This window comes from Canis lupus, chromosome 16, assembly GCF_048164855.1.
Source record: "Canis lupus baileyi chromosome 16, mCanLup2.hap1, whole genome shotgun sequence".
NCBI lineage: Eukaryota > Metazoa > Chordata > Mammalia > Carnivora > Canidae > Canis > Canis lupus.
This window is the reverse complement of record NC_132853.1, coordinates 7,786,010-7,813,719: the sequence shown is the minus strand read 5'-3', so window position 1 is coordinate 7,813,719 and position 27,710 is coordinate 7,786,010. Positions and strand designations below refer to the sequence as shown.

Genomic DNA, 27,710 nt, shown 5'->3' with positions numbered 1-27,710 from the left:
TTTTTACTGGGGGTGCCTGGGTGGCTCAGTCTGTTGAGCATCCATCTTCATCTCAGGTCATGATCCCAGGATCCTGGAATCAAGACCCATATTGGCTCCCTGCTCAGCAGGGAGTCTGCTTCTCCCTCTCCCTGTGCTGCTCCTGCTCACATACACTCTCGCTCTCTCCCTCAAAAAAATAATAAAAGAAATCTTTAGGGGCACTGGGTAGTTCGGTGGTTGAGTGTCTGCCTTTGGCTCAGATCGTGATCCCAGGGTCCTAGGATCAAGTCCACATTGGGCTCCTCGCAGGAAGCCTGCTTCTCCCTTTGCCTGTGTCTCGGCCTGTCTCTCATGAATAAATAAATAAAATCTAAAAAAAAAAAAAGAAAGAAAGAAAGGAAAGAAAGAAAGAAAATCCAGAAATAATTTATAGGAAAAAAACTTCAATTTTTTAAAGCATGAACTAGAAAAGCATGCAAATTTTTTTATTTTTCATTTAATTTTAATTTTTTTTTTAAGTAAACTCTACCCCCCAACATGGGGCTTGAACTCATGGCTCCAAGACCAAGGGTTGCATACTCTACCAACTGAGCCAGCCAAGCATACCTACAAAACTTTTTAAACTGAAATGGTTATTCTATGTTTAAAATACTTAGTGTACCAAGAATAATAAGAAAATTTGTATGCAAATGTTTTAAACATCTGCAACTTTCTGATTTGGGGGGAAAATCCTCAGAGAAACAGAATTTAAAACTTAAAAATGAGTTAAAATCATTTCCATGAGAAATGTTAAATGTCACCACCCCTCCAAAAAATGTAAAGTCTTAATTTCATAAACCACAAATGTCACCTTACATATTTGAAATGTTGGTACTTGGGAGATTTCTCCCTTGAGTTTATCATCCTCTCATAGTTTTAAATAGCATCTATAACCTGATGACTCCCAGATTCCCTCTCCAGCCTCGACTGCTTCCCTGAATTCACAGTGGCAGACTTGGCTGCATATGTGACCTATCTGTCTGGACACCTAATACTAGGCATCCCAAACTTAACATGCCCAAAAAGCAGTTCTTGATCTTCATCCCACACAGCCCACCTCACCAAACCTCACTCCTCTATGCCTACATTTCAGTAAAAGGTGACTCCATTTTTTCAAAACCTTGGGAGTCACCCCTGACTCTCACATACTACTCCACACATCTCATGTCTAATCTAACAGTGAATCCAGGTGCCTCCAGTATTCACAGAATCTGACTCCTTCACCATCCAGATCAGTGCAGCCAACCCCCCAGTGGAACTCCTGCCTCCTCTTTGCTTTCCTTCTGAATACAGTAGCCAGAGACATTTTAATAAAACATAAATCAGGGCCTGTTACAACTTCCCAAGCCACATGAGTCAAAGTCAAAATCTTCAAATGGTCAGCAAAGCCACATTCTTCTCCAGCCATTCTCTCCCCACCACCATTTTACCTCCTACCAACTCTCCTTTTGCTCTCCATTCCAACCACCCTGGGCTTCAACTTGAGCAAGCTAAACAAGCTCTGCCTTGGGGCTTTTGCACCCTGATTCTCTCTGCCTGAAATGCTCTTACCCCATTATTTCCAAGGCTTGTCCCCTCACCACCCTCCCAATGCCACTTTCTTAGGAGGAACTCCCTAACTAAAAATCACACCTCCCAACATCCCCGTCCCCCTTTTCTACGTTATTTTTCTCCCCAGCACCTGCTACCATCTAACATACTTTATATTTCACCTATGTAACTCATTTATGGTCTGTCTCCTCCCACTAGAATGTAAATTCCAAGAGGGCAGGGACCTTTTTTATTTGCTAATGTATCACCAATGACTAAAACATTACCTGATACACAGTTCAATAAATATTTGTTGAAGAAAGAAGGAAACACTAAGGGGGATCCCTGGGTGGCGCAGCGGTTTGGCGCCTGCCTTTGGCCCAGGGCGCGATCCTGGAGATCCGGGATCGAATCCCACGTCAGGCTCCCGGTGCATGGAGCCTGCTTCTCCCTCTGCCTGTGTCTCTGCCTCTCTCTCTCTCACTGTGTGCCTATCATGAATAAATAAAAATTAAAAAAAAAAAAAAAAAAAAAAAAGAAGGAAACACTAAGGAAAAGAGGTTTACTAGTGAATGCTTTATTCCTCTTTTACCAACTCTCCTGAAAGTGAATTTTCTTGAGTCAAGACACTGAAATTTGGAAGGAACATACAATACAAGAAATAATATCACGGTTTCCTTTATTTTTCTCCCTGTACACATGACAAACCCTTATTACTCTGACTGATCCTAGCAAAAAAACTGCCATCTGCCCTCTCCTTCCAGATTCACCACTGTCACCCTCATCTAACAGTATCTTTGGCTTCCAGATTCATGTCTGATCCAATACTCTATGTTATGACTGAAAGATTTTTATTCTAACCTATATGGATATTAACCAACTCTTAGAAAGATCACCCTGTAAAAGATCAAGAACAATTTGTAACACAAAATAAAACTGTGTTGCCCTAGAAAAAGAATACCTAAGGTCCAAGAAATTGATTTGTCTTCAATAAAACTCACTGACTTAGACAAATCCTTTCATAAAAAAAAACTGCTGCAAAGAAGTGACTATCTGGTTGTGCTGCCATCAATTCAGTTTTAATATCGCTCTATTTTTTGCATTGTAAAATCACACAAATTTGTCATAGAAAGAAATCATAAATGCTAAATAAAAAGTGCAAGTTTTCTCCCATTCCGCCTAAATCCCAATTCCCATACCATGCTAACTAATCTTCAAATTGCTGTTATCCACTTACCACTACCTGGATGCCTTTCAGGGTTAGTACTTTACGGTTCACCTTCAAAAAACAGCCTTGTGTGCCTTTGTGATAGACCCCCTGTAATAGCAGTTCTCAAACTTTTTAATCTCAGGACCTTTTTACATTCTTTTTTTTTTTTTTTTAATTTTTATTTATTTATGATAGTCACAGAGAGAGAGAGAGAGAGGCAGAGACACAGGCAGAGGGAGAAGCAGGCTCCATGCACCGGGAGCCTGATGTGGGATTCGATCCTGGGTCTCCAGGATCGCGCCCTGGGCCAAAGGCAGGCGCCAAACCGCTGCGCCACCCAGGGATCCCTTTTTACATTCTTGAGAATTACAGAGGACCTCCAACGAGCTCTTATTTATATAGGCTATCTCACCAATGTTTACCATATCAGAAATTTAAATGTAAATTTTTATTTCTTCACTTAAAAACAATTTTATTACTAGAAAATAACTGTTTTCCACAAAAAGTAGCCTTTTTAGATAACTGTAGACTTTGAAGCTACACCAAAACTCTGTAAGTGGTAGTTTTTTTTTGTTTTTTTTTAAGATTTTTTATTTCTTTATTCATGAGATACACAGAGAGAGGGAGAGAAAGGCAGAGACACAGGCAGAGGGAGAAGCAGGCTCCATGCCCGGAGCCCGACGTGGGATCCCCTGTAAGTGGTAGTTTCTTAAAGGCTAGTTGTGATGTAGAATCTAAAACTGTATCAAGGAACTTCTGTATTCTGTTACATTAAAATCCATTGGTCCATCTTGCACTTTGGATAGATCTTTTACCTGTGTGTGATTTTATAAAGTCATGTATTGATCACTTAGAAAACATTGGTGTATTAGATTATGTCGATTTTCTGAATAATTTCATTTCATCAAAATATCACATTTTTAAATATCACGACTAATCCCTACATCACAATAGCAGATACAAGTTTTCCAAAATCCTAATTTTCATTGGAAAGCTAAAATTTTATCACTGGCAACATATACTACCAGTTGTTTTCCCTGAAAGACTCCTTTATACTCTTTTTTAGCCCGAATAACCATTGTTTGTGGGTGGTAGTTCAAGAAAAAATGATAGTTCATAAAAAAAGCAGCCAGTACAGCTTGCAACTCAAACAACTGCCCATCTGCTTTTCCTAGAGATAATTGTAATACCTCAGTGCACAGCAGAAGTGCTTTACCTGTACTTCTCATTTCAACCTACAGAGTACCAAAAAAAAAAAAAACCCATGCAAGGGTCAACAGTTAATAAAACTAATATTTTCTACTGCTTCATCAAGGACATTCTTAAGTGAAAAACAAATTTTTATTTCATGTATTTATTTATTTATTTATTTATTTATTTTTTTTTTTAAATTTTTATTTATTTATGATAGTCACAGAGAGAGAGAGAGAGAAGCAGAGACACAGGCAGAGGGAGAAGCAGGCTCCATGCACCGGGAGCCCGATGTGGGATTCGATCCCGGGTCTCCAGGATCGCGCCCTGGGCCAAAGGCAGGCGCCAAACTGCTGCGCCACCCAGGGATCCCTCATGTATTTATTTATTTATGAGCGCATCCATGAACACCATGGCTACTAATACAGTGAGGTGCTACAACCTCAATTCACACTAAGGAGTCTGCGTGACTTCTACACTATCTGTGCAAAGAATGCAAATAACATCTAAGTACTGCATTAATATGAAAACAGGTTTGACCTCTCAACCTTCTTGGAAAGGGTATCAGGGACACCTATGGAACTATATACTGTTCTGTACAAGAAGTTTCCTGAAGTGAGATTACTGAGTTATTTGAATATGCATTTTAAGTTGTGATAAGTTTAGCCAAAGCGCTACAAAAAGTCTGTACCAATTTTCATTATCTAAGGCTGCAAGATCATCATCACTAGTTAAAAATGTAAATAATTTACTTTATACATCCTGAACTGGGAAAGCACCATAATGTAACAAATCTCCATATCTGCCTAAAAGCAGTGCTAAAATGTAACTAGTATTTCAAGGAAAAATACTATTCAAGTACTCAAATCATTTAGATGAGGTAAATGTTCTTCTGTAAGTAAAACCTCAACAGGGATCCCTGGGTGGCGCAGCGGTTTGGCGCCTGCCTTTGGCCCAGGGCGCGATCCTGGAGACCCAGGATCGAATCCCACGTCGGGCTCCCGGTGCATGGAGCCTGCTTCTCCCTCTGCCTGTGTCTCTGCCTCTCTCCCTCTCTCTTGGTGACTATCATAAATAAAAATTAAAAAAAAAAAAAAAAAAAACAACAACAACAAACCTCAACAGCCAAATGCAAGTTTATGCAACAGAGACCTTTGTTTATTGTGGTCATCCATTATTAGCATTAAGCATTTGAGATTGAGTGCCACCTGCACTCATCCTTCATTTGCTTATCGAGTGGGTGGGATCAATATTTCAATATAAAGTACACAGTCTGAAAAAATGTCAGGCTACAACAGTACAAACAGGACCCTAATTAATTGGCTGAGGGCTGGCCCTTAGCTTTATTTTATTTTATTTAAAGATTTATTTATTTATTTATGATAGACATAGAGAGAGAGAGAGAGAGAGAGGCAGAGACACAGGAGGAGGTCTGAGAAGCAGGCTCCATGCCGGGAGCCCGACGCGGGACTCGATCCTGGGACTCGATCCTGGGACTCGATCCCGGGACTCCAGGATCCCGCCCTGGGCCAAAGGCAGGCGCCAAACCGCTGAGCCACCCAGGGATCCCCTGGCCCTTAGCTTTAAAAGCTCACATAGAATTATGGGGAGTGTACAGCTTAACACATACTGTCTGCAATCAAATGCCAACCATGTTCATAAAAATATCAAAGACAACCTTTCTTGCCCCAAATGTCATCCGAAGCAGGGAGAGGGGAGGCTAAGGCTCCATTCCTGGGGAAACGATTACTCCTGTGTAAGGTAAAATAACCAGAAGGTGGGTATTGTCAATTCACAAGGGATGCTGCTTCCCCACTCAACTTCTCCCACGTAGCTCCAAAGGGTGTATTATCAAGTCCTACTTATGACTGAAAAGGTCAAGGATAATAGTGTCAACTAGGATCTGTGGTTCTTAACCTCCTGGGGAGCACGAGCCACTCTGGGGATAGGATAAAAGCTCTGCGTGGATAAAGCAGTAAAGGATCCAGGTACCTCCGGCAGAGCCCATGCCTGGGGTTTAGAGCAGGATCATGGACTCTGAACCTGAGAAACCACTTAAGTCCAATCTCCTCAGGAAACTGGAAGAGTAAAATGGCTTATCTAAGGTCAACAGTGAGTTAGAAGGGGAATTAGGCAAGAAAGAAACAACTCAAAGAGATTTTTGAATAAAGCCATCCAGAGTCTCCAAGTAACCTCTTCTTATACAAAGTTCCACCGCAAACTAAGAGAAAACTGTAATAAGAGAAGTTTTTTAAGTACAGCTGGACGCAAGTACTGTCGTTCACAGAACCCTTAGGTCCTCCTAGGCTGAACACATACGGAAAAACACGACCAGAAAGCTTGGAGAGCACTCACCGTGTTCCACAAAAACATTGCAGTGTGGACCCCCATGCCTCGATGACTCCTTCTTCCCTGCTCCTTTGATAAAGTGCAGGGCGGGCAAACTTGGCCTTCTTTGGTCCCCAAGAACTTTGCCAGGCTGCTGCCCCATAAAGTAATGATAGGCACCCCTTTCCAGAAGAGGGTTCGAGATCTTCCAGAATGGTCAGTGGGCTTGGAAGGAAAACAGTATATATGTGGGATTTCACATTCACCCGATCTCCACGAGTCAGTAATTGAGGTCAATCACAAAAAAAAAAAAAAAAGAAAAAAAAGGACATCTTCGGTAACCAAAGGAAGCAGTTTTTTAGATGGACATATGTAAACAGGAGTTCCAATCACTTCTGCAGTTTATCAGTCTGAAGTAACCTGACTTGCAGCGCTACCCAAAAGTTCCTTGAGTTTAAGTGTCTTTTACTGGCTGAGTAAGTTTCTGTCTTTTCAAGAAGAAAAACAAACATTCACAGGGATGCTCGTAGAAGGGTCAGTAACACTAAAGTCATTTCGATTCCCACACATAAAGGGAATGTTGATGGTCTCTGGATGCTTCTCCAGAACTTCTCCTGTGGAAGTCACCCCCTATCTCAGTTTCTTCGTTTCCCAGCAAGTTTCCTGCCCAACCAGCTGCCGCTCCTGCTTCCCTACCCTGCGCTCCGGAAAAGGACCCGGGTCACCCGGGCTTCAGCGAGAGCTTGCCCTCGACTCCGGCGACAAGGAATGCGTTGCCAGCAACTTTTCAAGTCCGCTTTTTAAAAGGCCTGTGAAACCAGTCCAGGCTTTTCCTTTGCATTAAAGTTTCTGTCGGGGCGGAGGCCAAGGGGACCGTAGGTGACATTGGAGGGAGTCAGGGCATTGGAGGCTCCCGGGAGCAACCGGGGGGGAAGGGGAGGCCACCTGACAGCGCGGGGGTGTGCACGGGGGGCTCCGCGGCCGAGCCGGGAGCCGGGCGCCGGGCGCGGGAGCAGGGGCGGCGCGGGGTACGGGGCAGGCTGCGGGGCGGGGGCGGGGCGCGGGCGGCTTACTCGGGGCGTCGCTCCTCCGCGCCTCAGGAACTCAGAGACCACCCCCAGTGTCCCGGAGCCGGGGCAGGGCTGTACGGGAGGAAGGGCCGTGGCGGCCCGGAAGGCGGGAGGCGGGCGGAGGGGGAGGAGGCCCGGCCGCCTCAGCTGCCCCGAGCCCGGGGGTCTCTGCCCGAGACACCCCCTCCCCCGGCTCCGGACGTTGGCACAGACGCCGCCGCCGCCGCCGCCGCCGCCAGGCAGTCACATCCCCGGAACTCCGCCGCGGGACCCAGCCTCCCCCCGCAGGTGGGGGCCGTGGACAGCGGAGGGGCTCTTCAGCCGCAGGACCCGGGAACCGGCTCCGGCTCCAGCGCTGCTCAGGGACCGACACCGACCCCCGCGGCCGCCATGATGGATTAGGAGCCGCTCCACAACGAGGCCAGGCCCCGCCCCCGACCCCGCCCCCGGCGACGTCCGGCGCGCGCCTCGCGGGGACCCGGGCTCTCCCGGCGCCGCTCTCGGGGACGCTGCCGTGCCCTTCGCCTCGGGTCTCCCTGCCCGCCAGAACTTGGCCCAGCACGACCTTTTAAAGGTGGTTTTTCCGAGCGCAAGGTGAGTGGTGAGGAAGCCCCCGCCTCCCCTGCACGGCCATTGGTCCCTGAGAATCCGGGTCAGGTCTCTCTCCTGCGTCCCATTGGCTGGTGAGGGCGGCGAGGCTAGAGCTCCCAGCCAACCGCATCCGGCGCAGGCCGCAGCGCTTGCCGGGAGCTGTAGTCCCGCGGCGCCCGCCCCTGCCTCGGCGCCCCCGCGACTTCTTGCCCTCTGCTCCCGGCTCCTGAGCTTCGGGCCCGCCCTCCTGGGAGCCGGTGGACTCTCGCCGGCCTCGCGTAGGGCTGGCCAATGTCTGTCCTGCGCGGGGAGTAAGGCCGGCGAGCAGCCAAAGCAAGGGGAAAACTGCGGATTGGATTGTTTTAGAACCGGAGTTGGAGTACTTCCTTAAGCCGCCTCTTCTCAGGGAAGAACCTTTGGCCGGTTCCTGGAAACCAAGGTCTTTGGTGCCTTGCCCTCTCTCCCCAAATTCTCACCTTTTCCCCAGGAAGCATAAATATTATCACTAGCGAAAACACAAATGGCTGGAAAACACCCAACATATTGCTAACGAATTCATGGTTTCTTTGGGTTTTCCGGAGGCTCAGTCGTTAAAGAAACCGCATGTATGAGGCACCTCTCAGACTCTAAGCCAGGCGCAACCAGGTCTGAGCTGGAAAGAGCCTGGAGGATGAAACGACCTCATTTCACAGACATAAATGTATTCTCATGAAAACACCCTGTTAGCCGAGAAGATGCCAATTGCTGGGTGGCCAGGCCTACAGAGCTAGCCAATGAGCCAGTCACCCCAGACCCACGCTTGGCGGGACCCATCTCCTGCCACTGAAAAGCAGCCCAGCCCCTCTGTGGTCACCCTGTGACCTGCCTGGGATATACCCATTTCTAAGGAGATCCACTCATCCCAGCGCCTACTCTACACTGACTGTTAGGCTTGTCTAATTTAATCCTCGCTGTAGCCCAGTGAAGCATGCAATGTCATCCCCCATTGCACAGCTGAGGGAAGATTCAGAGATGGGACTTACTCAAGGCCCCTTGCCTAGTTAGTATGTGACAAAGTCACCATTTGAGCCCAGATTGAGGTTGCTGCAAAGCCCATGAAAATTTTTTCCACTGTACTGTTGAGGGTAACCATTCACCAAATGTCAGACAACTGATTCTCAGAACTCACTCTTGTTATTAGAAAACCACAGCCACACTACAGGTGTTGTGATCTAGTTATTATATGGTTACAATTTTTCAGAAATATTTCAGCTGGATGGGAAAATGGTAGTTTTTAGATAGTGGCTTCTGGTAGTAGTGACAGACTTAGTCCTGACTTGTAGTATCATTCTTTAATCATTGGACACCCCTGTTCCCCTTTATTCACGTGTGATCCTCTCCTGATTTTTCTCCTTGGAGATTTTGCTTTCTGTTCACGCTTTAATCATTTCCTGCGCGTCACCATTCTCTAGCTTAAAATTGGGCAATTGGATCAGAACTCTAATATGCATTTCTACAAACTAATTTCATTCAACATTTACTGAGTCCATGTGCCGAGTGCAGTTCTAGGTGCTGGTATACAACAGGCGAGACACTCTTCCTTGTCCTGAGAAGCATACATAGAGACAATGAGCAAAATGGTAACCCAAAGGACTGGTTTCAATGCTGAAAATAAAATTTCTGGATCCACATTCTTTCATCATCAGTCCAACCCATTCTCTAAAAGGTTGCTTTGCACCTAACGCTTAAGCCTATTTCTGATTCATAGTGAAGCTCCTATGAGCTTTCTTCATTTTTAAGTGGGGGTCATATGTGCTATCAGATGAGATCTTGTTTGGTCTTTCACCACCTGAGATGCTTCTTCAGGGTCAGTGTGGAGGCACTCACTGACCTGCATATAATCTAAAGGCACATCCCCTATCTCCACTTTCCACTCACCATCTTCTGGTTGTAGGTGAACTCCAAACCTAGACTGCAGTACTTCCTAGAGATGCACACTGCTTTTACTCCCTTTATAACACTGTACAGTAACTTTTGACTTAAAACTAAGATGCTGATGGTCAAAAATCAATGTTGCCCAATGTTGAATAAATCCTTTTATGTATTCTCTTCATTAAAATTCCATAAAAATTAATTTTGTCCTGACTTTTATAAAGCAAAGCAACCCGTAAGTTGCCACAGGGATTCAGTAACTAGTGTAAAAACTTCCCCTTATCCGTTTTTTCAGAAGCACTCACTGGAATTAACACAAGCGCGCCCTCTAGCTGGCCACAGAAAGATCATCCCTAAGAGGTGCTTTCAGACAGTTCTCTCATTGGGCAGGTAATTGCCATTCAGGATATGAACAGCATAGGCTGGCAGCTTGGGAGACCAGACCCAGCAAGAACTTTCAGAGAGCTTACAAGTGATCCCAGTCAATGAAACCAAATCAGGGACTTGGGCTTCCATTCTCTGTTCTCAGAAGACATCCGGCATGGCAGGTGTTCTCAAAACTACAGTAGGCAGATCTAAATTGCAATACAGCCTATGGAATATTCAGTTGTCTGTAAAGTGACACCTCTTGAGTAATGTTATAAGAACAAGAAACATACCATTAATGAAGAAGAGCACAGCTGTATTTCAAAAGTGTCAAATGCAGTGTCCAAAGTCACTACCACTCAAACTGTCCTAGGTTTACCTAAATGACCCAAGTAAAGCAGTTAAGATCTCTGGTCAGATTTTGTATCTGCTAAGCCCTCCTTCAACTGTACTCCACACCCAAGTGTTACACAGGACACTGGGACAGAAACAGTGATGTTAACTTCACATTTATAAATATATAAAAAAGGAATTCATGTATGTAAAACAAAATAGCACTTCACAGACTGCCTTTAAAAAAAAAAAAAAGGCGCCGCCTTCATTCAGCCCAGGGTGTGATCCTGGAGACCCGGGATCGAGTCCCATGTTGGGCTCCCTGCGGGGAGCCTGCTTCTCCCTCTGCCTGTGTCTCTGCCTCTCCCTGTGTCTCTTGTGAATAAAAAAAAAAAAAAAAATGCTTCCCAAACCTGAATCAGAGTACCATTTCTACAGTCATTAGGAAAACCAATGCAGAGGAAATTCTAGCTTTCTTCAGGGAGAACTTCAACCTGTTTTTAACCCTGAATTATTACAAAGTTAACACATTACTACTTCAATCACAGGAGGAAAAAGAGTTCTTTTCGCATCTGCATTTCTTAGTCTGTTTTCATGTTCCTCAGAGAACCCTGAACATTATTCTATCATCAGTTACTCAGCTTCTGACAAATCACTCTTAAAGGCAGATCAGATTAAGGCAGCTTGGCGTAGATATCCTTGAATCTATCACTACAAGGAACATGCAATGGGAAATGAGATTCTAACCAAGCAAAGGCTGCTTGGTTGACTTTATTCTTCCATTCTACTGCTGAATGTTACTAAGTACACAGGCACCTGGGTGGCTCAGTTGGTTAAGTGTCCAACTCTTGATTTCAGCTCAGGTCATGATCTCAGGGTCATGAGATTCAGCCCCGCACTGGCTCTGCACTGGGCATGGAGCCTGCTTAAGGTCCCCAACCCTCCCATCCCCACTGGCTCTCTTGGTCTCAACAACAAAAAAAGTTACTAACTATATTCTTCAATGTTGCACTTGAGCTGCAGAGGGGGAACAGAGTCCAAAACACAATTTTGGGGTCAGGGAGGCTGTGTTTTTTATAGGGGCAATTTCATGGGGGCATTGTGCCTTGTGAATTGATGGTCAGTAGAAGAAAAGGATTCTCCAGCATTCCTGAATAGCAGTCCATTTGGCTGCAACACTGTGTGCTTTTAAAGGCTTGAAAGTTAATTAAAAAAAAAAAAAAAAAAAGGAATAATAATAACAAAACTTTGAAAAATAAAAATAAAAGCCTGAAACTACCCTTAGTGCTGGACTCTGTGGGCGACCCAAGGGGCTGGTAGCACTTCCCCCAGGCTTTGCCCTAGAATATTTGCCCTAGAATAGCCAAAAGGAGGTCTTTGGACCAGAGGCAGCCTGATGTAGGTCAAGTGATGAGTGTCACAGCTCTCCACAGAGCCACATATGGGACCCCAGATCAGATTCTTCACTTTCACTTTTCAAACTGCTCCGGTCAGGTGCACACTGTCCTGTCCTTCAGATGTCTCTCCTCACCCTTCTTGTTCTAAAAGCCTCTGGCGTGTTTCCATAACAACTTCCTCCATTATTTCTGGCTTTAAGAGGTCTTTGATCTAAAAAAGAAAAGAAAAAAGTATTTGTTCAGAAAAGACACCAACCATAAGCATCAAGCCAATCCAGAGGCAGAAACCAAGCATGGTTACCATAAACCTTCTTTTTTTTTTTTTTTTTTTAAATATTTTATTTATTTATTCATGATAGACAGAGAGAGAGAGAAAGAGGCAGAGACACAGGCAGAGGGAGAAGCAGGCTCCATGCCAGGAGCCCGACGTGGGACTCGATCCCGGGTCTCCAGGATCGCGCCCTGGGCCAAAGGCAGGCGCTAAAACGCTGAGCCGCTGAGCCACCCACCATAAACCTTCTATATCCCTTTCATTTTCTTTTAAAGATTTATTTATTTAAAAAAAAATTAAAAATAAAGATTTATTTATTTTAGAGAATGAGAGAGAATGCACAAGTGGGGAAAGAGGCAGAGAGAGAAGGATGGAGAATTCCAAGCAGGCTCTGTGCTGAGCGCAGAGCCCCAAATCCTTAGACTGACACTAGACACCCGAACAGTACAAGTATCTTGGGGAAAGATCTACCAGACACTTGATAGGGCTGTCCAGCAGATCAATTCCTACCGCTGGACATGGTGAAGGTATCTGGGAGATGTGCCTGCAATCCCTGAGGGAGCATAAACACTCACTGTCAACTTACAGATCCATGAAAACAAGTGAAGGCGTGGCTGGATGGAGTACCTGATGTGGAAGGGACGCCTCGTAGCAATACAGGATGCTGGTATCATACAGCATCATCCTCTGAGTGACCAGCGAGACGATGCAGTTCCGGAGCCGGGAGATCACCTCTCGGTCGGCGAGGGAGATGGGCTACCAGTGGGGAGGCAAAGGTAAACAATTAGAACTGAAGTCCATGAACAGTCACAGCAAATCACAGAAATCGTTTATAACTTCAGCTCGATCCCTCCGGGACTCCAAACCAATCAACTGCTAACTCCAAGGGAGATTAAAAAGGATGGCTCTTCAGCTGCTATTACCCTGCAACCTGCCACCTCTGCCAACAGAGATCAAGCCAGTTCCATTTTAGCTCTTCAGGAGAGAAGGCCAGATCATGCTATGAAGACCCCTCAACGGAGACTCAAACCCAGACTACAGCAAATACATGGTTTAAAACAACCAACTATGGGGGTGCCTGGGTGGCTCAGTTGGTTAAGTGTCCAGCTGTTAAGGTTTCAGCTCAGGTCATGATCCCAGAGTCAAGGGACAGAGCCGCACGTCAGGCTCTGCACTCAACACGGAGTCTGCTTGAGATTCTCTCTCCCTCTGCCCCTCCCTCCACTTGTGCATGCGCTCTCCCTCTCAAATAAATAATCTTTAAAAAATAAAAAAATTCAAACAGCCAGCCCTACCGAGCCCAGATGTACAGAGACGGCAGCGGCAATGCTCACTCACCTCCAGGTGTGCTGTGAAGCCCCCCGTGTCTTCTTCCTTGTGCTCAGGTGTGGGGTAGATCCAGATGAAGCCATTGTTACCCAGAATCACCGAGGCACCACAGGGCAAGTCATGGAAGTGAGTCTTCTGCCGTTTCACTAGGGAGGGGGAAACCTGGACCAAAACTCCCTGGCCCAGCTAAAGAAAGAGGGCACAAACCGAGTCACTGAAGGGTTATCAGTGAAGTGCATGAAAAGCAAACCACAGAACACACATCCTAGTTATGGCAGGACTAGGGCCACTCCTATTAATGACTGTAGTCCCGGGTGTACACACACTGTTAATTACTCCCAGAGAACACTTCCGAATGCAGAGGTGGTTTATGCGCTCCAAGAGAAGGTGACTTTCAATACTCCTCTCATTCTTCTGCCCTTAGCATTATATTCGAATCTGGGCTTGGTGTGCTGGTAGTTGGAGAAGCTGGAGCTCATGAGGACGTGAGTCCAAGCCTCTTGTGAGCCAAGGTGCGCTGTTCTGTTCCACCTCTATCCCAGTCACCTACTGTGCCTTTGAGATGTGTGCTATGTGCCACTGGGCAAGGGGAGTGGCCAAGGGCTGGATGCAAAACCATCCCTGATCCTGGGAGGGCAGCTCAAGTCCCCAGCCCGCTGAGGGAGGGTCTGCAGTACCCAGGTCTGTGAGGGTGAGCGAAGACAGCACAGCTGTTCCACCTCCTGCTCCAAGGCTGTGAGTGTGGTGACTGTAGCCACTCCACAAGGAAACACGCTTCTGTGCCACTCAGGAAATGAAAAGGTTCGCCCACATAAAGCCAAAAGACTAATAAATCATAATCTGTTTTAGAAAATATGGTATCGTGGGACGTTGGGGTGGCTCAGTCGGTTCGGCACCTGGCTCTTGGTTTTGGCTCGGGTCATGATCTCGGGTTTGTGGGATCCGTGCTCATCGAGGAGTCTGTCTCTCTCTCCCTCTGCCCCAACCCCCACCCCCCCGCCACGTGCATGCTCTCTTGCTAAAATAAGTGAATCTTTAAAAGAAGTATGCAGTCATTAAAACAGCAAGAGCCTCAATGTAACTTCATACAAGAAAGCAGTGACATTTCATTTAAGCTCAAGTGGCAAACCAATCTTTCCCAGTAATGACATCCATTTTATTGACTGGACATTTGGCTAGAGCCAAGGCCATCAGGTTTTGCTCCTAGTACAGCCTCTTAGCCCTGCCCCATCACAAAGCTGCAGAGCCCCTGGGAGCAAGCAGAGACAGCAGAGCCGCAGAACCCATGGTCCTAGGAGCTCTTCTGCCACAACAATCTCTGTGAGAACAGAAGCTGTCACCTGTTACAATGCTACTGACCCACAACCATGTGAACCACCCAGTTTGTGGGATGCCAGCCCATAATGCTTAACTTCCAGGGCTCTTTAGGGCCAAACTCCAGAGAGCACTGGGGATTCAGAAAAGGGTTTCAAGTCTCAGTCAGCATCCAGGAATAGCAAGAGCCCAACTTACTTTTCCGTATTTCAGACTCCTTGTGTGCAGAGAGACCGCGCCATCAGAGAACACCGCCTGTACCTCGGCCTGGCCAGACTAATAAAGGAACAATACTCTCATGGCTTCTGCCTTCCCTGGGCCCTTGGCCTCACCTCTCCATCCTTTTCTCCCATCCCCAACAGCCCCACTCGCAGCCTTAGACAGACCCAGAGGACACCACTGCGACCTAACCTCTCCCCCTTGGTTCTCTTACGTATCTTGACATAATACCTCTTCTACTCCCTGGATAAAAGCGCTAACATGGTTAAGAAAAGTTGAGTCTAACTTAAAGCACAGGCCACCATGAGGAACAACCCCAAAGAAATGACCAAGGCAACAGGTCTGAACAAGGGCTAAAGAGCCCGGCTGGGTGAAGGAGATGGAGAAAGGCTGCAGCAGAGCCCATGAAACTTGATCTAGGAGCCAGATCCCCACCAGGACTATCGGTCTCCAGTCGGAGACATACGCCAAAAGCCCCATCTCCCAGCTTCACACAGAACGAGATGCTGTAAGGCAGATGCAGGATACACTGATGAGGTCCCCTTCCTGCAAGAAACCTCTCATTGCCAGCTCGTCTTCTGCAGATCTTCTCCTCTGAAACACACAGAGATGACATGACTTAAGTCAGATCCTGCAGAACAATCTCTCTCCTCTTCTTTTTCAATTCCTCCTGAGAGCTTTGGGGCCAGCCATAGTACTCAGACACTATAGTAGGTAAACAGTGTCATTCAAGGAAAACCAGAACGATCACCACTACTTTCCATTTTACAGGCCTTCCCACAGCTCCTCCACTCTTTCCTCCCCGCCCCCCCTTCTCTGGACAGTATTCCCACTCCTTTCATGCTACTGAAAACCCTCCCAATCCTGCCCAGCCTCCGTTCTCACACTCACCTCCTGTGGCAGCCCTCCATGCTCCAGCAGGACCAGACTAGCTCTGGCTTGACTCTATCTTTACTCACACATTTCCCATTAGCTCAGATTCCCTGTGAAATTCCATTCATTCTTCAGGGATCAATTCTAAGGCCCCTATTTCATACAAGCATCTCCTAGTGAAATCACTCACTCCTTTTGTACAGACACTTGTTTATTCTTTGACTGCCAGGTATTTAGATGTTATCTCGCTTCCCCTGCTAATCTGTGCACTTTGAGGAACTGAGCTGAGCCTCCTTTATCTTGCGTTCTCCAGAGAACCTAGCACAGTGAGCCCCTCTGAACATACATGCTGGACTGAAGAGAAACCACAGCATTTTACAAAAGACTACCCCTTAGGTACTGCAGTTGTCTGGAATAACCAAATGCCACTCAATTTATGAAAAGCTAATCTAAACACAACTTTTCAAGGAACACCTTCACCATGCAAAGCTGATACACCCAGAAAAGGAAAATGAGCCCCAAGCATCTGAGAGCCTCTCTTCTCTCTTTTGGGCTCACTCCCCAAGGCTGTTCCAGATCCTACCACATAGCAACTGCTGCTTATGTTGGAAGGCCTGGGCCAAGTGAAAAGCCTACATGTACCTCCAGGCAGCAAATCTCACAGGAAATAAACACAAGTAAAAGAGGAAACCTCGGGATCCCTGGGTGACTCAGCGGTTTAGCGCCTACCTTCGGCCCACAGCATGATCCTGGAGTCCAAGGATCGAGTCCCACATCAGGCTCCCTGCATGGAGCCTGCTTCTCCCTCTGCCTGTGTCTCTGCCTCTCTCTCTCTCTCTCTCTCTGTGTGTGTGTGTCCTCTCATGAATAAATAAATAAACTCTTAAATTAAAAAAAAAAAAAAGAGGCAACCTCAGCATAAAGCAAGAGTTCCCTAGTGGAGCAACAGACCCCAGAGCTTTTGCTAGCAAACTATGTAAATCCAGCCTGGAGACCCGTACCAGCTCTCCTCCAGGAAGGTTCATGGATGACAGGAGCAAGACTGAATCCAGCCTAGAATTGGTCTCCACCTTCCACCTCTTCTGTTGAACCTACAGAGAAATTTCACAATTGGACACAGACTCCAGGGGCAAGAACTCACATTGTTAAGTGACCAATAATCCCCAATACAACACACCAACTGTTTACATCAAAGGGCACATAAGAGGCACCTGGCTGGTTCAGTCAGTTAAGCGTCTGCCTTTAGCTCAGGTCATGATCCCAGAGTCCTGAGATCAAGGAACCCTATGTCTGGCTCTCTGCTCAGCGGGAGTCTGCTTCTCCCTCTCCTTCTGCCCCTACTCCTGCTTGTGCTCAACTTTGGAGCAGTGTGCTCTTTCTCTCTCTTAAATAATAAATAAAACCTTTAAAAAGGGGGAGGCACATAAGAGTCAAATGCAATGAGTGCCCCATTTACTTAACTACAGAGAGTGACTATCCCACTCAATCACCAGCTTGCTTTTACTTTGTAAAAACCAATCTGATACCAACTTTACCTCTGTGATTCTCCCCACCACAATGTCTCCTACTTCACCATTATATCTGAAAGATAAAACAGGTCATCCATCAGTGAAGAGACCTTATTACAAGACTAAGCACCACTGGAGATTTCAGTTCAACAGCATGAGGGCTTGGATTAGGCACTAGTATGAAGTATGGTAAATTCACATAACTGTGCTTTTCTGACTTACTTCCAGGAACTCGTAACTTCAAACATTCCTACATGTAGGAATAGTCTCCATTAACTATTTTGGACAAACCATTTATTCCAAGTAGTTCGTTAAGCCTGAAACCCCTATTTTGTTAATTACATAACACCAGTACGCGTGGAATATTTCCTAGTGGGCTTTGGAACACAGATGGCTTCTGTATCAGCAAAGGAGACTGAGACAGGACCCCACTCAAACCAGTCCACTCAGGTCTCCACCAGCCACAGGGTTGTCGACTCCCATCCCTGTGCTAGTTCCTTATCCCAATTCTAATGATGAGGTGTTCCATGCTGCGAACCTCTTCTCTGTCGGCCCACGCTCACCTTTTGGTGAGCTCATCCAAAGTAATGACTTTAAATACCACTGAGGACTATGCCATTCTCCTGAATTGCAGTCTAGTCAACTGCTGGCTACCTAGCATCTCTATTTACCTGACTAATAAGCATTTCTGAATGTCACCAATCTAAAGCAAAGCTTTCCAGCAGCCCCTGCCCAGCCAGTGAAGCCTCAATAAACGGCAACACCATTCCTCAAGTTGCTCAAGCCAAAAATCTTGGGAGTCTTTGGAGGGATACTTGATTTCTCTCCCTTTCCATCTCTCTCTCTCTCATGTTCCAGGACACATCTAGCAGCTAATCCCACTGGCTCCACCTTTGAAATATACACAGAAATAAAAGGCATCCAAACTGGGAAAGGAAGAAGTAAAACTATGTCTATTCACACACATGGTCCAATATATGGAAAATCCCAAAGAATACTAAACCCAACACACTTACATGATTTAAAAAAAAAAAAAGGGGGGGGGGGGGCAAAACAAAAAAACTCAGAACACAAAATGTATGCAGAATCCGCCATTACTACCCACTTCTACTGCTACCTTAGTCCAAGCCACCATCACTTCAGATGATAAAAACAGTCCATTAATTGTCTCTCTAAGCATGTGTTCCCCCTCAATCTCTCCTAGCAGCCAGAGTGAATTTATTAAGACAGAAATTCAGACCATGTCCCTCTTCTGTTCCACCCTCCCAGTGGCATCCCAGACTACATAAAGTGGAAGTCAAAATGCCTATCTGTGGAAAAAAAAAAAAAAAAAGAAAGAAAGAAAATGCCTATCTGTGCTACAAGGCAGGCTGTCTGCCCACCTCGGCTCTCTACCTGCATCTTCTCCTGCATTCCCCCACCCTTGCTCACAAGGTTCCAAACCCACCGGTTTCCTTTCTGGAGCTAACCTTTATTGAGCCCTTCTAGGTAGTAGGCCCTGAGCTAAGTACTTTACATGTCTTATTTCAATGAATTCTAGTGAAAATCCTACAAGGTAGATCATGCTATTACCCTCAATTTGCAGAGGAGGTAACCAAGGTTTGGAGAGGTCAAGTAATGTGGGGATCCTTGGAAGCCCACACTTAACTACAGTCACCTATACCCTTTCTATATAGTCATGTTCAAAATCACAGACCTGCTAAATGATAAAGCAGGTGGGGGTAAGGGGTATTTTGTGGCAGAAAAGACCTGGCTGGTAACCTGAATGGCGCAAGAAAGAGAATACACACCTTTTGTTCTCACCTGGTTTTCAAAGCTTTCACACATATCAACTTGTTTACCCTCTCCACTGAGCCAGCCACAGATGCAATGAGCTTCTCTTCCCCCATGTAAGTTCCATGGCCCCTGTTTTGAGAGTAGGATACAAAATATACGATGGTAAGAGTTGACCTCTCCCCCCAAGAATAATATATTCTTTTTTTTTTTTTTAAGATTTTATTTATTTATTCATGAGAGACAATGAGAGGCAGAGACACAGGCAGAGGGAGGAGCAGGCTCCCCATGGGGAGCCCAATGTGGCACTCGATCCCAGGACCCGGGACCATGACCTAAGCCAAAGGCAGATGCTCAACTGCTGAGCCACCCAGGCGTCCCCAAGAACAATATGTTCTTAACAGGCTCCTCCTGCCTTTAAAGCCCGGTTTGTCTCTCTGCCCAGAACACTCCTTCTTTAAAGAGCTGCACAGACATCTCCCTTGTCCTACTCAAGTCTACTGAAATGTCACTTTCTCTATCTGGCCTATCTGACTTTTTTAAGTCATTTACAATAGTTACCCACCCCACTGCCACCACCTCCACAATATTTCCAACCACATTCCACCTACCCTGCTCAACTTTCCATTTTCCCCACTGAATTTATCACCAAACATACTAACTTGTTTGTCCTGCTTACTGTTTATCTGTTTCGAAATATAAATAACATGAGAGAGTTCTACTTTGGTCACAGTCCTGCTCCAACTGCACATAAGACAAACATATACTTCATTCATGAATGAAGGACACTTAAGATTCCTTAGGATCCAATAACCTCAAACTAAAAGGTTCAAGAGCAATGTTGTAAATGCTGTAACACCCCTCCCCCCACCCAAAGGCTGAAATACCACTAGTGTTTACCTATAATGGTGAGTTCTGCTTCTTTGTTTTTAAGAGAAAGAAAAAGGAGGGGCAGAGATGGAGAGAGAATCTCAAGCGTGGGGGGGGGGGGGACGGGGAGGGGGCGCAGAGGCTCCATCTCAGGACGCTGAGATCACACCTGAGCCAAAATCAAGAGTCAGACACTTAACCGACTGAGACGCTTCTTTTCTTAAATTATTTCCTCATTTAATCCTCACTTCCTTATCAAATAGTCACTGTTATTATCACAGTGATAATACATTATGAGGAAACTGACCTCGGAGAGGAAATACAACTTAGCTTATAAATATGTGACGGTACAGGGCTGGAACCCCAATTGTCTGGCTCAAGAGCCTGCACTCTCAACTACACATATTGTACTGCCTTCAGGTTCAACGTGTAGATTTGGGTGCATGTAGCACAATATATTGCGTATGCCCTACGCCCAAACAATTACTGCTTTCAAAACCGAGCACCTGGCTAACAGATGCCGAGAGAAGAGGCCGGGTCAGGAATGCCCACTGGTCCCTCTTCTTAACACTGGAAAGAGGCCCCTGCTCCTAACCTTCCCCAGTTCTGCAGATTTCCCACGAAGAAGGCGATCGGGGCCTCAGGCAGAGAACCCAGGAGTCCCTGACACCAGTGGTCGGGACAGAAGGGTTACCAAGGACTGAGGCAAACGGAGACGGAGACACACAAGGTGCGCAGAGTAAGAAGCCCGAGGCCTTGCAAACATGGGGGCGGGAATGCTCAACTGTGCCCTGCGTCCGGCGGGTGCTCAGATGTAAGGGAACAGAGGCCACGTGCAGAGAGCCCAGCAGCTGCCCTTTGGGGCCGCGAGTCCCCAAGTCCCCACGTACCGCATGAATCCCGTGTCCGTGGTGATCGTGTCCCCCGGAACCACCAGATGTTTCTTGGTATCGCGGCCCACGCTCTCGCTAAGAGGCTTGCGAGCAACGGGAAGCCTCATCTCCATCGCCATCTTGGCGCCAAAGAATGGCGCAGGCGCAGTTCGGCCTGGAATCGCGACATCCGGCTCCGCAATTCCCGGCCGTCGCACGGGTCTCAGAGCGGCCGCCAATGGGAACGCACAGTTCGGTGGCCATGTTTACTCTTGGCAACCATTAGGTTAACACGAAGGGAATGAGGGAGCCAAGTTGCCATTTTTACTATTGGCAAGGCTCCACCTACAGATCCATGAAATATCAGGTTTCGGAGCGTTCGATTTTTTTTCACCAAAAATCTCTCCGTAATCATCATCCTATTCATTGTTTACCAGGGTTAGAGGTAATTGAGAAATGGGCCTGTGAGTTACCTTCCAACTCTAAGTTGCTAAAATGTGATTCTTCGGTATGAGAGAGCTCGGGAGACTGGGGATGGCATCTACAGAAAACACTCATTGGAAAAAAAAAAAAGAGGTCCTTTTCACACTGTCCTCGTAGCCCCAATATACTGCATTACTGCCTCCTCGTGGGTGCTCCTTCAGCACCAACCATCCACCTCTACCCCCAAACAGTACTCCAGATGCTGGTTCTGTTCTTAATAACTTCTTTTGAATGAGCTGATTTACTCTGACTTAAAAAGAAAACCGCCCAAGAAAATATACAAAGCTTGCAAGGCGGGTGTATTTTATAGGGTGAATACGTGGCTTTATCTCCGTGTCCTGTTCAATAGGAGCATTTGCCTCCTCCCTTCTCCCTGCCTCCCACTACCCTATCCCTTCTCCTTGTCCTACATGGTTCATAGCATCCACAACAAACTGCGTTTCGACCTCAGGGAATTGGAGCTGATGATTCTTTATGCACAAAGACCCTTAAGAGGATTAAATAACTTGCATCAGCCACACACACTATGCTCAGTAAATCAGGTCCACTGCCTCCTGAAGATCCATCAGACCAGTTGCTTGATTAGTCTCCAAATAGAGAACATTTCTTTATTTTTTTAAAGATTTTATTTCTTTATTCATGACAGATACAGAGAAAGAGAGAGAGAGGCAGAGACAGAGGCAGAGGGAGAAGCAGGCTCCATTCAGGGAGCCTGATGTGGGACTCGATCCCAGGTCTCCAGGATCACGCCCTGGGCTGAAGGCGGCACCAAACCGCTGAGCTACCTGGGCTACCCCAACATTTCTTTCTAAGCAAAGCTCCCAACTATGCCTGTCAATCCTGCAAGGCAGTAAACGATATAAATTCTGGAGCCCCATGGGGCATGCACATACCAGACGCTTGCCTGGAGGAAGAGAGCTACAGAAGGGTGAGAAGATCCATCTGTTGAGTCTGGCCTCCGCCATAAGAGGGCAGTAGTGTCCTGTGAGCCAAGGTAACCCAGCCCGCTAGGGAGCTAGGCCTGGGAGTGTCCCTAGACTAAGAGTAGGGTACTCTTGACATCATCCACTTTCATCCCAAGAGAGATGGACATAACCTCAGCCCCTCCCATCCTCACAGCACCCACATTTAGGGGGCCTGTCACAGCATTGGGATTATGAATACTGTCTACTATAGAGTGGCTGATTCAGTGTCTGTCAAGAGCTGGCTTTCTGCTTCACAGACAACTGACTTCTCGCTGTTTCCTCATATGGCCCAGAAAGGGTGGAGAGTCTCCAGCGTATCTTTTATAAGGCACTAATTCCTTTTACAAGGGCTCCACCCTGGTGACCTCATCAGCTCCCAAAGGTCCCACCCCCTCATACTATTAACTTGGGGGTTAGATTTCAACACACGAACTTAGGAGTGACCGTTCAGTCCACTGCAGATACCTCTTTACAGAGGAAGAAACTAAGGGCCAAAGAAAATTAAAATTCACACAGCAGTTGGTGGCAAGGCCAGTGTTCCTTCCCACTGCACCCGCTTTACCCCAAACCCTGCACCATTTACCAAACACTTCTCAAGGGCCTTGTTGTTTGTTGGTGAATGCTCTACAAACATGTTACTTATTCCTCATGCTTGGCCCATCTTGGAGGTAGGAACTGCTATTCCTGATGGTCCCTTGGAATCTCTGAGTCCCACAACAGATCTGCAGTTGGGACTGGCACCCAAGACTCCCCACCAGTGCTGCTCTCTCTGCATTACACTTGCCCCTTTATACCATGTGGATAAATGGGCACCTGGATACAGAGTGCACATCCCAGAGGAGCTTATTAGGAATATGGATTCCTGGGACGCCTGGGTGGCTCAGTGGTTGAGCATCTGACTTCAGCTCAGGGAGTGATCCCGGGATCCAGGATCGAGTCCTACATCAGGCTCCTTGCAGGGAGCCTGCTTCTCCCTCTGCCTATGTCTCTGCCTCTTTCTCTGTGTCTCTCGTGAATAAATAAATAAAACCTTATAAAAAAGGAATATGGATTCCTGAGCCCCATCTTGGGCATCGAGGTGCAACAAAGGTGGGGTCTTAGAAGCCTCTGAGTGTGTTTAACTCCCTCAGTGATTTGGATGGCCTATCAGGTCTAACATTCATCAATTGCCCCCACATCCACCTACCTCCAACCTGTGCACTTTCCTCAGGCCGCTCAGCCATCTCTTACCTGGGCACCACCTCCTGGCTTATCTCTGAGATTCTGCATTTGCCCCTCCTGCCATCCAATCTCCATATGGCAGCCAGAGTGAGCTTTTATTTTTAAATTTTTTAAAGATTTTATTTATTTACTCATGAAAGACACAGGCACAGGCAGAGGGAAAAGCAGGCTCCCTGCAGGGGACTTGATCCCAGGATCCCAGGTATCACTACCTAAGCCATTGGTAGACGCTCAGCCACTGAGCCACTCAGGTGCCCCAGAGTGAGCTCTTAAAACCACGTCAGGCTAAACCACTTTCCTGCTTAGGACACTTCTGGCAGCTTCCCTTCACACCAAGAATAAAATCCAAACTCATCTTCACTGGGCCCTGACTGTGTGACCTCGCTCCCCTAACCCCATCCCTTACTCCGCTGCAGCTAGATGTGCTGGTCTCATCTGGGTTCCATACACACCTCTCTGGTCGCCACCCCCAAGATCGGTGCACTTGAGGCGCTCTCTGCATGGAATTCTCTTCCCCTGGGCCTTTGTGTGGCTGGCTGCTCCTCCCCACTCAGACCTCAACTCAAATATTACCTCCTCAGAGGAGCCTTCCCTGATCACCTTCTCTGGAATAATCCTCAGTCTCTTTTTTTATCACTTGATCCTGTTTCATTTCTTGTCCCTGAATGTTCACGTTTGTTTGCTTATTTATTGCAGACTTCCTCTACTGGAACGTGAGGACTCCAAGAACCAGGGACTTTAGTTCTGTTCATCATGTATCATTCATTGTGTATCAGTGCTTGGACCTGAGGCCCCATCCACTCTCTGGAGACAGTAAACAAGGGACTCAGGGGTGGGACTTTCAAAAGCAAACCAACCAATTCAGAGCCCACACCCTCAACTACCTCCTTTATGGGGCTCACTGTGGGCCACTCTCCCCCTGCCCTAATCCCGCCAGGGGCCAGGTACCAGACAAGTAGGGACAGGCTCTGTGCCCCAGAGCCCGCTGAAATTATTCAAATCAGCCAAACCTAAATCTGCTTACCCTGCCTCACCCACTCTTTCCCATGGAAACCATAGTAAAGTCTCCTTCCCCCCTCTGCCTCCTGGTCGACCCATGGGGCTCTCCGTGAGCACCTGCCTCTTGTTTGGGGAGGGAGTTGTGAGACTTACAAACTTCTTTCTTCATGATAGTCACTTCCACGTTTGCATGACTTTCCACACCCAGTTAAAACAAATCCTGCCCACCCTTACAAAAGCATGCAATAAATCCTTGGTGAGTAAGCGAATAAGCTTATTCAGGAAGCACTGGCTGTCATCCACCAGCGCCGCACTGGTGCTGCAGGGGCTGCAGAGCTGGTTCCTGTGCTGCCCCAGCGGCCGAGATGCTGAGTCAAGAGTTGAGGGTGGGGGGGACCCCGGAGGAGAGAAAGACCCTCCTGACAGTAGTGGCAGCAGAGTGAGTCTGGGAAAAGAAGGAACTGTTGACAACTTAGGTTGAGGGGACAACTTAAAGTAACCGACAAGGACATTTTGAAATATGTGACAGTAGAGGCTGCAGGGACTCTGGTCTGGAGCTCTTGCCCCTGTCTTCCCACTGACTTTACTTTGTACTCTATTACAATGCTACAAGCAATTGCAGAAATGGTCTAGTCAGAGATGTGCACAAAGATTTCTACACATGGACTCTCATCAAAGTATGACTTCTTCCCCTAAAAACCTTGGAAATGGCCTTAATATCTATGCATGTCCATGAGTTTGTTGATAGTTCTTCAATCGAAAGATGAGGTCTGGGGCAGCCCCTGTGGCACAGCGGTTTGGCGCCACCTGCAGCCCAGGGTGTGATCCTGGAGACCATGGATCGTGTCCCACGTCAGGCTCCCTGCATGGAGCCTGCTTCTCCCTCTGCCTGTGTCTCTGCCTCTGTGTGTGTGTGTGTGTGTGTGTGTGTGTGTGTGTGTGTGTCTCTATTATGAACAAATAAATAAAATCTTAAAAAAAAAAAAAGATGAGGTCTGTGCTTCCTCCCCTTGGCTGCTCCGACAGATAGCATATGTCAGAAGTGCCTCTATGTCACCCCATAGAGGGTGTCTAGAGGAGGGGGATGTGCACTCTGTGGAAAGAAGCCTGAGGTGTCTGCTGGAAATGCAAGCACGAGGATAGGTGGGACTGGACCAAACAGCTGCCACCTGCTTCTCTTGGAGCACTTGCCTTTGAAGCCCTGAGCCAACCTGCAAGAAGTCTGACTTCCCCGAGGCAGCTACATTGCAGGAAGCAGTCAGAGTCAGCATGGGTGCTAATCAGCCACCATCCATAACTTTTCCCACCAGCCATTGACATTTGTCCCAGCAGGCCAGCTCTGAGGTGGGAAGGAAGCTGAACATTTAGGATATTTGTTCCTCCATTTCAAGAGATCCAAGGATAATGGATATAGCAAAGGGTAGGAAAAGAGGAGGTGGGCAGCTGCCTCAGATGCCCTCTGGGGGGATGTTCAGCGGGGTGGGTGGTAGAAGAAGCTACAACCCTTCTTACCCACCAAAGGCATCCTTGTATTAACAATAGCTTCCATTAATTGAGCATTTATTCTGTGCCAGGCACCAGGTCATATGCTTTATTCATTAATATACATTTTCTCAATCCTCACAACATCCTTTTCCATTTGAGGAAACTGAGGCATAGAGACGCTAATTGACTTTCCTCCAGTCACAATAGCCAGGGAAGCACAGAGCAGGGTTTCAAATTCAGACCAGGTGCCTCTACCTAGAATTCTCTACTCCTGGAGTTCCTGAATCATGCAATAAGGAAAAAAAGAAAGAAAGAAAAGAAAAAACATCTTGATTGGAAAGAAAGAAGTAAAACGGTCTCTGTTCACTGACAACATGATCAGTTACAGAAGTCCTAAGGAATCTACAAAAAAGTTTCTAGAATGAGTAAGCAAGTTTTGCAAGCCTGAAGAATAGAAGGTCAGTACACTGCATCCCTGTGAGATATGCAGAAAGCCCTTTGCACCGACCCTGTGGACTGACTGGGATGTGGTTGGCCCACTGGTCACAAGCATGGCTTCTGGGGTCAGCAGCCATGGCCAAAACTGCTCTGCCACTCATGGCTGGGTGACATGGGCAAACGATTTACTTTCTAGCTCCGTTTTCTTCCACTTCAAGTGGATATTAGTAGTGCATCAGGGAGGAAAAAAGAGCATCAGCTTCACAAATTTGTGGGGAGGATTCCCAGAATAAATGCACTTAAATCCCTAAGGCCAGAAACTGCCTGCTGTGGTGTTTGCATGCTTTTGTGGGGAGGAGGGGGGTGTGCACTCTGTGGAAAGAGGCCTGAGGTGTCTGTTGGGAATGCAAGCACGATAAGACACTAGGCCTTTGGTATCAGACCTTCCAGCAGCATGCACTTCTTCAGGACTCCATTCCCCTCTGCTCACCCTCATCTCTCCTGCACCACATCCTTCCATAGGTCCGCGGCAGGCACAACAAATGCACTTTAGCCTGCAATGACAGCTCGCTGCCACCAGGTGGGTTCTGGAGCCTGGGCTGTGGACCCTGTGCTCTGGAACCTGGACTTCGCAGAATGGAATTACCGAGAGCCATGTGGATTTTTTTTTTTAAGATTTTATTTTATTTTTTTAAGACTTTATTTATTTATTGATAAAGACACAGAGAGAGAGGCAGAGACATAGGCAGAAGGATAAGCAGGCTCCCTGCAGAGACTCCGATGCAGGGACTTGATCAAGGACCCCAGGATCATGAACTGAACCCAAGGCAGATGCTCAACCATTGATCCACCCAGATGCCTTGAGCCATGTGGATTTTTGATCAGAGGCCCCACTGACTTCTCTGAAGTCTGACTCCTAAAGGAGGCCAGCAGATATTCTTTGGGAATATCCGAAGCTCCAAATGGGGGTGATCTGCACATAAAAGTGCAAATTCAAGTGTCTTCAGGTGTATGTGCGCCTGTGTGCACACATACATGGCTAAAAGATGCATAGAGATGTGCCTGTGGGATGCCAGTGAGCTGAAAGGGTGACCCTCACAACCAGCATGTGCTGGAGTACAGGTGTGAACTCACACTCCCCA

At 46.9% G+C, this 27,710-nt stretch overlaps 3 protein-coding genes across 3 annotated transcripts in view; all 3 read right to left on the bottom strand.

The window, feature by feature from the left end:
- ABL1 (ABL proto-oncogene 1, non-receptor tyrosine kinase) overlaps window positions 1-6,604 on the bottom strand; it is a 142,930-nt gene extending 136,326 nt beyond the window's left edge. The window contains exon 1 of the mRNA XM_072778350.1: window positions 6,308-6,604. Coding sequence (XP_072634451.1) covers window positions 6,308-6,443 — 136 coding nt within the window. The 5' untranslated portion in view covers window positions 6,444-6,604. The remainder of the gene's footprint in view (window positions 1-6,307) is intronic.
- Window positions 6,605-7,010: 406 nt separating this feature from the next.
- On the bottom strand, window positions 7,011-7,983 carry LOC140605881 (uncharacterized). The gene has a single exon (XM_072778354.1). The coding sequence runs from the start codon at window positions 7,164-7,166 to the stop codon at window positions 7,068-7,070; it is 99 nt and encodes a 32-aa protein (XP_072634455.1). The 5' UTR covers window positions 7,167-7,983; the 3' UTR covers window positions 7,011-7,067.
- Window positions 7,984-11,286: 3,303 nt separating this feature from the next.
- EXOSC2 (exosome component 2) lies at window positions 11,287-21,154 on the bottom strand. Its single transcript, XM_072778352.1, has 9 exons — window positions 20,996-21,154; window positions 19,266-19,367; window positions 17,490-17,535; window positions 16,956-17,045; window positions 15,610-15,675; window positions 15,061-15,129; window positions 13,558-13,734; window positions 12,847-12,975; window positions 11,287-12,159 (listed from the first exon to the last, which is right to left on the bottom strand). Exons 1-9 carry the CDS (start codon window positions 21,115-21,117, stop codon window positions 12,079-12,081), a joined length of 882 nt encoding a protein of 293 aa, XP_072634453.1. The 5' UTR covers window positions 21,118-21,154; the 3' UTR covers window positions 11,287-12,078.
- Between the last annotated feature and the right edge of the window lie 6,556 nt (window positions 21,155-27,710).

What these genes read in the sequence shown, in the direction of transcription:
- LOC140605881 (XM_072778354.1), bottom strand. Translation starts at nt 7,166, where the DNA reads ATGTCACCTACGGTCCCCTTGGCCTCCGCCCCGACAGAAACTTTAATG.
- EXOSC2 (XM_072778352.1), bottom strand. Translation starts at nt 21,117, where the DNA reads ATGGCGATGGAGATGAGGCTTCCCGTTGCTCGCAAGCCTCTTAGCGAG. An exon ending in GTGAAAGCTTTGAAAACCAG is followed by an intron (nt 17,536 to 19,265) that starts GTGAGAACAAAA and finishes TTTATCTTTCAG; the next exon opens with ATATAATGGTGAAGTAGGAG. An exon ending in GCTTCACAGCACACCTGGAG is followed by an intron (nt 12,976 to 13,557) that starts GTGAGTGAGCAT and finishes CCCCACTGGTAG; the next exon opens with CCCATCTCCCTCGCCGACCG.